General features: G+C 40.2%; 1 protein-coding gene across 1 annotated transcript in view; it reads right to left on the bottom strand.

The window, feature by feature from the left end:
- The window catches only part of DCAF5 (DDB1 and CUL4 associated factor 5), a 166,116-nt gene that overhangs the window by 27,263 nt on the left and 126,160 nt on the right, over window positions 1-12,693 (bottom strand). Inside the window, 1 exon segment of the mRNA XM_006903692.1 lies at window positions 2,573-2,639. Within this exon segment, the coding sequence (XP_006903754.1) occupies window positions 2,573-2,639 (67 nt within the window).

Here is a 12,693-nt window from a genome sequence, read left to right as displayed (position 1 = left end):
AAGTAAGTCTTCCTCTAATTTTGATACTAAATTCTGATTCAGATGGCTCAGCTTTTTGGATTATTTGCTCAGCATAAAGACTGAATAAATAAGGGGAAAGAATGCAACCTTGATACACATCTTTCATGATTTTAAACCATGCAGTATCCTCTTGTTCTGTTCAAATGGCTGCTTCTTGATCTGTGCAACTGTTTTGCATGAGCACAGTTAACTTTTCAGGAATTCCCAATCTCTGCAATGTTTTCTGTAATTTGTTATGATTCATATAGTCAAATGCCTTTGCATTGTCAGTAAAGGACAGGTAAACATCTTTCTCTGCTTTTAGCCAACATCAATCTAATGTCAGCAATGCTAGTTCTCATTTCATGTATGCTTCTGAATTCAACATGAATTTCTGACATGAATTCTTTCAATATACTATTGCCACCATTCTTTTGTCTTCAGTAAAATATTACTTGCATATTTTAGTTGATGATTTCACATTTGTTTGATCACCTTTCTTCAGAATGGGTATAAACCAACTCTTCAGTCAGTACATCAGGGGGTTGTCCTCCAAATTTCTTCACATAGATGACTGAGCACTTCCAGTGTTACAAGTCTTTGTTTAAACTCTCCATTGCCATTGCTTAATTCCTAAAGGTATGGGGTTTTGTTTGTGTTGCCAATGCTTTCAGGGTGGTTAAAGGTTCCTTTTTCCAAGGCTACTAATTCTTGATCATAAGCAAATCTCTGAAATGAATGAACGTCTATCAATTCTTTTAGGTTCAATTACTCTGTATGCATTTTTTGATACTTCCTATACCGTTCGCTATTTTGACCACACAATCTTTCAATACTGCAACCTGAAGTTTAACTTCTTCTTGAGAAATGTGGAGTGTATTCTTTCCTTTTGATTTTCTAACTCCAGATCTATGCACATTTCATTATAATACTTGCTTTGTCTTCTCAAGTCAACCTTTGAATACTTCCGCTCACCTCTCTTTATCACTTCTTTCATTCACTCTAACTACTATACATTCCACAGCAAGATTCAAAGTCTCTTTTGGCACTTATTTTGGTCTTTTCCTTCCTCCCTTCCTTCCTCCCTCCCTCCCTTCCTTGTCTTTTTAAATGATCTTTTGCTTTCTTCGTGCATGATGCTCTTGATGTCATCCCATAACTTGTCTGGTCTTCAGTCATTAGAGTTCAATATGTTAGATGGCCTCTAAATTCAGTCATGACATACAGAAGGTCATTCTTTGGCTTTTGTGGACTTGTTTTAATTTTCACCAGCTTCAACTTGAATTGCATATAAGCTCCTGATGGCTTGTTCTGCAGTCAGTCTCTGGTTCTGTTCTGATGATAGTGAGCTTCTCCAGTTTCTTTCCACAGAATCTAATTTCTATCGTACTGTACCTCATAAAAATTCACATTTATATTAAAAAAACAAGGAACTCATGCAATATTATTCAAAATGGGTGACCCTGGAGGACATTACGCTGAGTGAAGTATCTCAGTCACAAAAGGACAAATATTGCATGGTGCCACTGTTGTAAAGCAGGACTGACCTCGGGGTTGGGAGGAGACTGAGAAGGATGGGTTCAAGAATGTATACTGCACTGAAAGAGATGAGGGAGAAAACTGTTTAAGAGGGAAAATTATTAGGGATTTTTGTCATTACAGGAGTCCAGAGTGAAGTCTGTATAATGGAGTGGACCTGGGGGGAGGGATTGTAAAACAATGAAAGAATTTTACTTTTCCAAGAGGGTAGTGTACTGGGGGGAGAGTTGGAAGGGGAGAAAAGTACAACAATGAATGAATGGAAATCCAAAGTCTCTGTAAATTTTCAATGAAATTAATAAATTTAAAAAATAGAAAAAATTCACATTTATAGTTTTGCCTTATGTGTTGATAAAAAAAAAGTATTTCCAATGAATAAACTGTTGATCTTGCAAAATTCTATTATGCAATCTCCATCCCCAATGCTGTGTTTCTAACTAAGATCCTTTTTTTGTTTCCAAGTTTCATATTTCAATCATCGGCAATTGTTAATACATCTTGATTGATTGTGGAAAATTTCAGACTGCAGAAGCTGGTAAAAATCTTCAATTTCTTCATTTTTAATTCAGCATTAGTGGTTAGTGGCTAACACCAGCCAAACCCAAAGAATGTATTTGCCTATCAGCAGAGAAAGTCTTAATTTAGTTACCACCACCAGGGCAGCTGAAAGAGTGGAAAGGGCTCTAATTGTTTGTGGAGTAAGAAGTCAGAATATGGAGATGGGTAATAAAAAAAAAGAAATCTATAAAAAAATCTGAAATCTAAAGATATTGCAGGTGTGAAATAAGTAGAGAGAGGAAAAAGGACATAAAAGAGATCTAAAGCAAGATTAGGAGAAAAATGTTATGCTAGAAAAGGCTAGGTGTGAAGGCTACAGTTAAATTTAGCATCTTATTTTGGCCATTCTCATAAGCTAATCATGTCAAAAGAGAAATATCTACCTCTATTACTATAGATCTGTCCTTTCAGGTCTACAAGCATGATAAAGTTCACAGAGTTAACATTAGTATCGGATTATACAGGATATACGCACCTGCTTCTGGATCTGCAGGAATTCTCCACATGTACAGGTTGAAGTCATCAGAACCCGATAGGATGTACTGTTGGGACAAAAAATATACATATATATTTAATATTTCTGTTAAGTCCTAAGTATATAGCTATAAAGAGAAAAAAAACTGATGAATTAGATTTTCATATTCATGAAACTGAGGAGGACCTGAAGCACTTGCTGCAGAAGGTCAAGGACTGCAGCCTCCTATATGGATTGAAGCTCAATATCAAGAAAACAAAGATTCTCACCACTGGGCCAATTGGCAGCATCACTTTGGATAGTGAAGAGATTGAGATAGTTAACAGTTTTAGTTTGCTTGGTTCCACAACCAACACTCTTGGTAACAGCAGGCAAGAAATCAAGAGACAAACTGCATTGGGAAAGTCGGCTGTGAGGGACCTCTCAAGAGTACTAAAGAGCAACGACATCAGGCTGGAGACTAAGGTGCGCCTGATCCGGGCTATAGTCTTTGCAATTACATGCTATGCATCAGAGAGCTGGACAGTGAATAGGGTTGACAGAAAGAGAATTGATGCCTTTGAGCTGTGGTGCTGGAGAAGAGTGTTGAATATACTGTGGACTGCTAGGAGAACAAACAGGTTTGTCCTGGAGAGGGTGAAGCTGGAGTGTTCCTTGGAGTCAAGGATTCTGAAGCTTCGTCTGACATATTTTGGGCATGTTGCAAGGAGGGACTGGTCCTTGGAAAGGGACATCATGTTTGGCAGAGTGGAGGGGCAGCGAAGGAGAGGAAGACCTTCGATGAGATGGATCGATTCTGTGACTGGAGCGGTGAGAATAAGTGCATTTGAGATGGCTAGGTTGGCACAGGATAGAAGAGCATTTAGAGCTCTTGTACATAGGGTTGCTATGAGTCGCAAACAATTCGATGGCACATAACAATAACAACAACAACAACAATTCATGAACAAGAAAAATACTTACAAAGCAAAGGCTTAGTGTAGAAGTGAGTAAGACCTTATGATAAACTTTTCTGTATACCACTACTGTGGACTGAAACTCACTATCAAGAAAACAAAGATTCTCACCACTGGGCCAATTGGCAGCATCATGATAGATGGTGAAGATATTGTTAACAGATTTAATTTGCTCTTGCTGTCACCAGCAGCCAGGAAATAAAAGGCAAACTGCATTGGGAAAGTATGCTGTTAGAGACCTTTCCAAAGTACTGAGGAACAATTATGTCAGTCTGGAGACTAAGGTGTGCCTGATACAGGCCATTGTCTTTGCAATCACTTGCTATGCATCAGTGAGCTGGACAATGATTAGGGATGACAGAAGGAGAACTGATGCCTTTGAGCTGTGGTGTTGGAGAAAAGTACTGAATATACCACTGACTGCTAAGAGAGCAAACAGTTTCATCCTGGAGAGAGTTAAACCAGGCTGCTCCTTGGAGGCAAGGATTCTGAAGCTTCATATGACACACTTTGGGCATATTGCAAGGAAGGACCAGTCCTTGGAGAGGGACGTCATGCTTGGGAGGGTGGAGGGATAGTGTAGGAGAGGAAGACCTTCAATGACATGGATTTGATTCAGTGATTGTTAATAGGGGTAGGTGTGTCAGAGACAGTGAGATTGACACAGGATAGAGCAGGGTTTAGGGCTATTGTACATGGGGTCTCTATGAGTCGCAGGCGACTCAACAGCACATAACAACAACAATATACCACTTCTGAGTCCATTGGCCAGAGGCCGATATGTGTAAGTATGAAAAAGACCAGAACCCACTGTATTAATTTTGGAGCAGCAGAGAATTTAGAAAACTTGAGAAGCACAATGGACTGCAAAGGGAGGAAGGCAGAACTGATTTATATGATTTCCTATCCCTGATAAAAATGGTGCCATGAGTTTGCAGAGGATTTCAGGAGAGACTGTTGTTAAGTATTGTCAATTTGGAACTGACTCATAGCTGACACTCCAGCAAGTTTTCAGAAGCAGTAAATCACATGTGAAGAGACTGCCGATCTGACTCCTGTAAAACAGCTGGTAGATTCAAACAGCATGCCTTTGGGCTGGAAGCAAAACTTCTTCCCACTAAACCACCAGTGCTTAACGGGGAGACAGAGTCTTGGGATATTGGTCAGAGGGTATTCAACCAGAATTTATCACTGGGAATGAGTAACAGCAGGCATTCTTAATAAGAACAGTGATTATTTTAACTCATAGCTCATGCCAAAGGCAGTGTGGCACAAAAATATCAACGATGAACTATTTCAGTGAGGGGAAAAGTCCTTTCTAAACTCAGCCATAAAGAATTTCTACCTATGCTTAAGGATTATTTTTTTTTTTTGCTTAAGCATATTTATTATAATCATTAACAGGAAAATGTCATGAATCCCCCAGTTCCTTTAGCTATAGAGAATGCTCTCTCAGCTCTCTGCCAGAAGAATAGCTTCACTGAATCTAGATTAATTAAAAATGTCACAGGTCATCATTCATTGAATCTTTGATAGCTAAATGCTACAGAAGAAAGTACTGAACTTGAATCTGTAATTTTCTAGTTTTATCACTTAAAATCTATTTGGCTAATGGACCTAATAAACTTCAAAGGCTCTGTTTCTTCATTAGTAAAATAAGAATATGATTACATTTAGAATGACTCTTTACAAAGTATATGCTACTGGATGTAGTATGCAGGAGGTATGTTATACTTTCCCTTCTAATAGGATTGTTGTTGTTAGTTGCAACTGAGTTATTACTACTTGACAATATATGAATGCAATCTTGGATAATTTGCTCGGATAATAGAAATGGAGACAGAATACAATCTTGTTGCTTTCCCTTCCAGTTCCAAACCATGCAGTGCTCCCCTGCTCCATTTGCAAAACAGTCTCCTGGTCCAGGTACTGGTTCCATATGAACACAATCAAGTACTCTGGGATTCCCATTCTTCTCAATGTCAGTCACAACTTGTTTTGATCCACACAGTCAAATGCCCTTGCATCGTCAATAAAACATAAATAGACATTCCTCTGGTATTCCTTACTTTCAGCCAGAATCCATCTGACATCAACAATGATATCCCTGGTGCCACAGCCCCTTGTAAAAATCCTGTCTGAACTTCTGGCAGTTCCCTATCCATGTATGATTCCAGCCATTTTTTAATAATCTTCAGCAGTATTTTGCTTGCATGTGATATAAATAATACTGTTAGGAAGGACCAATAGGCAGCATCATGATGGATGGAAAAGAGACTGAAACTGTCAACAACTTCATCTTGCTTCAATTCACAATTGACACCCTTAATACCAGCAGCCAGGAAATAAGGAGACACACATTGCACTGGGAATATCTCCACCGAAGGACCTTTTCCAATTACTGAGGAGTAAGGATGTCAGTTTGAGGACTAACATGTGTCTGATTCAGGCCATAGTCTTTCTGATTACTTGCTATGCATCTGAGAGATGGACAATGAATAGGGATGGTGGAAAAGAAATGACACCTTTTAGCTCTGGTGTGGGAGAAAGGCACTAAACACCCCATGGATGGCCAAGAGAACAAACAGATATGTCTTGGAGAAGGTACAGCCAGAGTGTTCTTTGGAGGCAAGAATGATGAGGCTTTGCCTCACATACTTCAGACATGTTGCTAGGAGGGGCTATCCCTTGGAAAAGGACATGATGTGGAGAAGGGTGGAGGGTCGGTGAAGAAGAGGAAGATCCTCAAGCAGGTGGACAGACACAGAGACTGCTGCAATGGGCTCTACTGTGTCAGGAAGTGTGAGGATGGCGCAGGTTAGAATAAGATTTGAATCTTTTGTTCATATGGTTTTTATGTGTACTCTACTTAACAACATCTATGCAAAGTAGAATTGTTTAATCAGATTTCCAAGGCTGTAACCCTTCAAATCAACACTCTTGGCACCAGCAGTCAAAAATCAAAAGATGAGTATTGAAGAGCAACAAAGTCAGTCTGGAGACTACAGAGTGCCTGATCCAGGCCCCAGTCTTCTCAATTACTTACTATGCATCCAAGAGTTGGACAAGAACTAAAAATGATAGAAGGATTGATGCATTTGAGTTGTGGTGCTGGAGAAAAGTATTAAGCATACTATGGACTGGCAGCAGAACAAACAGGTCTGTCCTAGAGAGGGTGAAACCAAGTTGCTCCCATGAGGCAAGGATGTTGAAGCTCCATTTCACATACTTTGGACACATGGCCAGGAAGGACGAATCCTTGGAGAAGGACATCAAGCTTGGAAGGGTGGAGGGACAGTGCAGGAGAGGATGACCCAGGGTGAGGTGGATTGACACAGTGACTGGAGATGCGGGATTAGGTCTGTCGGAGATGATGAAATTGGCTCAGGATAGGGCAGGTTTCAGAACTAATGTACACAGGGTCTCTATGATCACAAGCAACCCGACTGCACGTAATAACAACAACAACCACCCTTCAAAGAGAGGAAGACTCTCAAGCAAGTGGATTGACACAGTGACTGCTGCAAGGAGCTCTAGTGTAGAGCCCATTCCTCAGGAAATGAGGATGGCACAGGACAGACAGGGTTCAGATTTGTTGTTCATAGGGTTGCTATGGGTCATACTTGACTCAATGGCCCACAACAAACAGAAACCCTTCAAAAGGTAGCTCTATGGCTTAATGATAAGTTGTGCTGTGAACCCAAAGGAACATGGTTCAAACCTACTAACTGCTCCATGAGAGAAAGATGGACAATCTTATCAAATTCAATTTATTGCCTCTGAAAACCTGGTGGAGGGTCAGCTATGAATTGTTTTGAATGGATGGCACATAAAAAAACTTTTCAAAAGTACATCAGTAGGTTGTATTCTAAGGGACCTCTGTGTGTGTGTGTGGGGGGGTACTGAAATGTTGTCCATTAGCTATCCTACCTATACCTTCTTATAGAATGCTAGATATCTCACAAAGACCTATCAATTGTTCCTAGTCTAGAAAAATATTCCCATAGGTAAATAAAGAGCAGGGTATCTCAGTATCTCCCCCCTCAAGCACAAAGAACATTCTTAGCTTCTGAAACATCTTAAGGATTCACTAATAACTTTGTCTTCAAAGTGTTGTTAAGTTCCAGCGAGTCAGTTCCAACTCATAGCACCCCTATGTATAACACAATGACACACTTCCTGTTCCTACACCAGCCTTACAATCTTTGTGAGGTTTTAGCCCATTGTGCCAATTAGTTGACTGAGGTTCTTCTTCAGTGACTCTCATGTCCTTTATCTAGAGATCAGCCCTAATGATAGCAAACAAAGAATATGGAATGAAGCCTTCTGTCTTCACCTTCTAAGGAGCATTCTAGTTCTATTTCTTCCAGGATGGATTTGCTTATTGCTCTAGCAGTCCCTGTTCAATTCAATATTCTTCACCAATATCATATTCATTTGCCTTTATTCTTTCTTACTCATTGTCTGGCTTTCACATGCATATAAAGCAATTAAAAATACCATGACTTAGGTCAAGTATATCTTCATTTTCACAGTGCCATTTTACTGGCCCAGTTATGAGGATTTTTTTTTCCTTGTTTTCATGTTGAAGGGTAATCCACATTGAAGTCTGTGAGTTTTTATCTTCATCAGTGAGTACTTTCAGCAGGCAAGATTTCATCACTTGATCACAAGAAGAGTGAACACTAATCCAGGTCTACTTAGGATTCAGAAATGCATTGTCTCTGGTGGCCTAGTGGGTTAGGGGTTGCACTGCCAACCCAAAGGCAGGAAATTTCAATCCATAAGCTGCTCTGCAATGGGAAATCTCTTCCTATGTGATTTATAGGCTCCAAAAATGCACAAAAGGTTAGTTTTTTGACTCTACATAACAACAGACGCAAAGAGTGAGCAATCTGAAAGCAGTTAATTCCAAAGATTAACAAATTGTTTTTTATTTTATATTGAAATCTGTATTACTTTATGCCTTTTAGTCCTATGTATTTATTTCTGCAGAAAAAGGTCTACCATTATCAAAAAGTCTTACTTCAAAATTACCTGAGAACAATTAAAAAAAATTATTTCAATTCAGTGTATGTACAACTTCATGCCTCATACTTAAAATACTTAAAAATAAAATTAGTAGTTTGGGGATTTTTTTTAAATAGCCATTAGAAGCTGGGAGCTTTTATTAAAACCAGTTAGGACCTCAAGTTGGACTTTGTTGATTAGCAGTAAAATTATGGTCTTGATAACTAATCCTGTTATACTTCAAATAGAAAATAGATTGGTTCTGTAAACTTTCACTTAAAGCACAATAAAAAGTTTTTTACATTTCTTTACCAAAAAAAAGGATTGAATCCTTATTGCCTCAATTTTAGGGTCCACTGTAACTCCTAGTGGTTTCTGGTATTATTTTAGTTGAATTTAAGAAGTTGAAATTCAGGAAATAAAGGATTTTTTTTCAACAGTTTTGTTTTTTGTTTCCCCATTCATTATCTATTAGTTTAGCATTTGTGTTATATGCCAGGCACTCTGATGGTTTCAAAGATGTATAAGGTAGTAATACATCAAGCTCCCAAGGAGCTTAAATAATGTAGAAAATATAAGGCATGTAGGTACATAACTTCCATGCCATAAAGCAGCAGTCACTAGGTACCATGGTGAAAGATAAGTGTGCTAGGTACATCACAGAAGAGTCAGTCTCAGGTAAAGACATAAGGGAAAATACAAAGTGATGGTGCTCAAAGATGTCCACCATGTTAACAGAAATTAGAAGCATGGTGTAGCTCACTCCCTGGAACCTAGCTCTTATTCCTCAGACCATACTACTTTTTAATACCCTTTGATCTGACAGCATGTGTATTTCTGCCGGAGGGTTTTCTCCAAAGCCTAGGAAAGCAGTAGACTGCTCTGGGAATGAAATTATTTGGAAGTTATTTCAATGACTGAAAGGAGTTGGTTTATGAACATTCAAGCCTCTTTACCCTCAGATGGAAAAACTCTGTGGCATATGTTCTATACTCTTTCACCTTAGAAATGAACTCCTATTGCCCACAGTTGTCTCTCATTCACAAAAGCATCCTTTCTATTCTTGTCTCATTACCTTTTAATTCCTCAACTGTTGCTTCCCATATTTCTAAATAAACTACCTGCACTTTGAACTCAAATTAAGACGTGATGGGGGAGAGAGAAGTAAGAATACACTAAAGTTCAACACACAGTAAAGAAATACTGTGGGTTGCTGCTACTTGAGAAATCAATTAGCTGTCAAGAGAAGAAAAGATGTGCTGCATGAGTATATCCGCTGTCAATGACCTTCCTAAGGTGTCAAGGGGAAATTATGTCAGTTTAAAGACTAAAGTACGTCGGAATGTTGACCAATGACTAAAGATGACAGAAGACTCGCCTTTGAGTTTTGGTGTTGGAGAAGAGTACTGAGTATCCCATGGTCTGCCAAGAAGGCAAACAGATATGTCTTGAAGAAGGTGCAATCAGGGTGCTCCTTGGAGGCAAGGACGGTGAAGCATTGTCTCACATCTTTTGGGCATGATGTTAGGTGGGGCTGCTCTTTGGAAAGGATATCATGCTTGGAGAAGTAAAGAGTCAGCAAAGGAGAAGACGACCTTCAATAAGATGGTCCGACACAGTGACTGTAACAATGGACTCAACTATGTCAGAGACGGTAAGAATGGCACTGGAAAGGGCAGGGTACAGATCCACTGCTTATGACGTCTAAGTCAAAGTCAACTCAATGGCACCTAACAACATGTCAAGAGAAAGATGAGGCAGTCTCTCAGTAAAGACTGACAGTCTGTGAAACCCAATCCAATGTGGGAGTCATGAGGAGTCAGAAATGACTTGATGTAGTGAGTGAGTTTATGTATGTACAGAGATGAGTGGCTGCAACAATAGGCTCAAACAGCATAAACTGTGAGGGCAGTGCAGGACCAAGTAGTATGTTATGCTTTGTTGTATACAGCATTACTATGAGCATCACCTACAGGCACCGAACAACATACACATGCGCACACATACGCACATGTGTGCACACACACCCTATATTAAATAAAATTAAAAAACCAGATGTGGTTTCTTGGTGGTACAAATGGTCACTTGGCTCAGCTATTAATTAAAAAGTGTGGGCTCAAATCATCAGCCATTGAAAACTCTTCAGAGGACAGTTCTACTCTGATATGCATGGAAGCTCTATGAGAAGAAGTGTGGTGTCAGGATTGGTGGAAGATCTATTAACAATCTGCATTATGCAGATGACACAACCCTGCTTGCTGCAACTAAGAAGGACCTCGTGCACTTGCTGCAGAGGGTCAAGGACTGCAGCCTTCAGTATGGACTGAGGCTGAATGCCAAGAAGACAAAGATTTTCACCACTGGAGCAATTGGTAGCATCAGGATGGATGGTGAAGAGACTGAGATTGTTCACAGCTTCCGTTTGCTCGGATCCACGATCACCGTTCTTGGCATGAGCAGCCAGGAAATAAAAAAACGTATTGCAATGGGAAAGTCTGCTGTTAGGGACCTCTCTAAAGTACTCAAGAGCAACGGAGTCTCTCTGGAGACTAAGGTGCATCTGATATAGGCCATGGTCTTTGAAATTACTTGTCACGCATCAGAGAGTTGGACAATGACTAGGGAGAATAGAAGGAGAATTGATGCCATTGAGTTGTGGTGCTGGAGAAGAGTACTGAATGTACCATGGACTGCCAAGAAAACAAACAGATTCATCCTGGAGAGGGTTAAACCAGGCTACTCCTTGGAGGCAAGGATTCTGGGGCTTCGTCTGACATACTTTGGACATGTTGTAAGGAGGGACAGGTCCTTGGAGAGGGACATCATGCTTGGGAGGGTGGAGGGACAGCGCAGGAGGGGAAGACCCTATATGAGATGAACTGATTCAGTGACTGGGGTAATCGGGATGGGTGTGTCAGAAGCAGTGCGATTGGCACAGGATAGAGCAGGGTTTAGGGCTGGGCTGTTGTACACAGGGTCGCTATGAGTTGCAAACGACTCGACGGCACAGAACAACAACAACAACAACAATGCATGGAGGTGTGCTGAGTCCGTCAACTTGATGGCGATTAGTATATACAATATTGTTTTTGTCATTATATGACATTGAGTCAACTACCACCCACAACGACCCTATGAACAATGGTTCTGAACCCTGCCCTATCCTGAGCTAACATCACTGTCCCTGACACACCTGACGCCACTGCCACAATCAATGACTGTATTAATCTGTCTCATCTGAGGTCTTCCTCTCCTGCATGGACCCTCTACCTTCACAGTATATGCCACATTTATCACTCAGCTGCTATCATTTGATGTTCAGGATTTACAAGGGGGAGCTGTGGTGAGCTAGTGGTAAGGAGTTACACTCCCAATCCAAAGGCATGCAGTTCATATCCATGAGCTTTTCTGCAAGAGAAAGGTAAGTACTCTCCTTCTGTGCAATTTACTGCCTCTGAAAACTCATTAGAGTCAGTTATGAGTCAGATCTGACTTGAGAGAACATACCAACGTATTTCTAAGAGGTAATAAAATGGCATATAGAATTTCTGCTCCTCTTTCCCCGCATACCACCCCTAAAGACATAAACAAAAAATAAATTTCATAAGGGTGAACTAAGACTGGGCTTATCAGAGGTTTTACTATTTCTTTGTCAAGGATCATTGTTTTCCTATTCGTTCAGCTATTGACTAGAAAAAGTCATGAAAAGGTAAAGTCTCCGAGGCATAATGCTGACTCAGAAGATTGCCTTAGAAGGAAGAAAACTCCAGAGTGAAGGCCTCTCTTATGGATTTGAGATGACAGCTCCTAAAATATGTGGAAAATTCTTAGAATGGACAGGCTTCCTCTCAGGGTCAAGGGCAACTCCTGATCCTTTCCTCCTCTTAGAACTGCTCTTCCACTCACCACAAGGGAATAGTCTGGGATGATTTCCAAGGAGGGGATCTTGACCCGCTGCTGTCTAGTCAGACTGTTTAAGTGTTCACACACTTGAATCACAAAACTGCCCGGAGGGATTCATTTATGGCATTTCATAGTTGTCTGCTGGGCCCCTTCCAAGCACTGAGAATTGCCTGACTGGGATACTGACTGTGGGAGACTGAAACAAAAATGAGCTCGCTCATTCATTCATTCATTCATTCAACAAATAATTAT

Source organism: Elephantulus edwardii, unplaced genomic scaffold, assembly GCF_000299155.1.
Source record: "Elephantulus edwardii isolate Elephantulus edwardi_28Jun2011 unplaced genomic scaffold, EleEdw1.0 scaffold00037, whole genome shotgun sequence".
NCBI classification, from domain to species: domain Eukaryota; kingdom Metazoa; phylum Chordata; class Mammalia; order Macroscelidea; family Macroscelididae; genus Elephantulus; species Elephantulus edwardii.
Note: the sequence above shows the minus strand (reverse complement) of the source record. Positions and strands in the feature narration are given on the sequence as shown.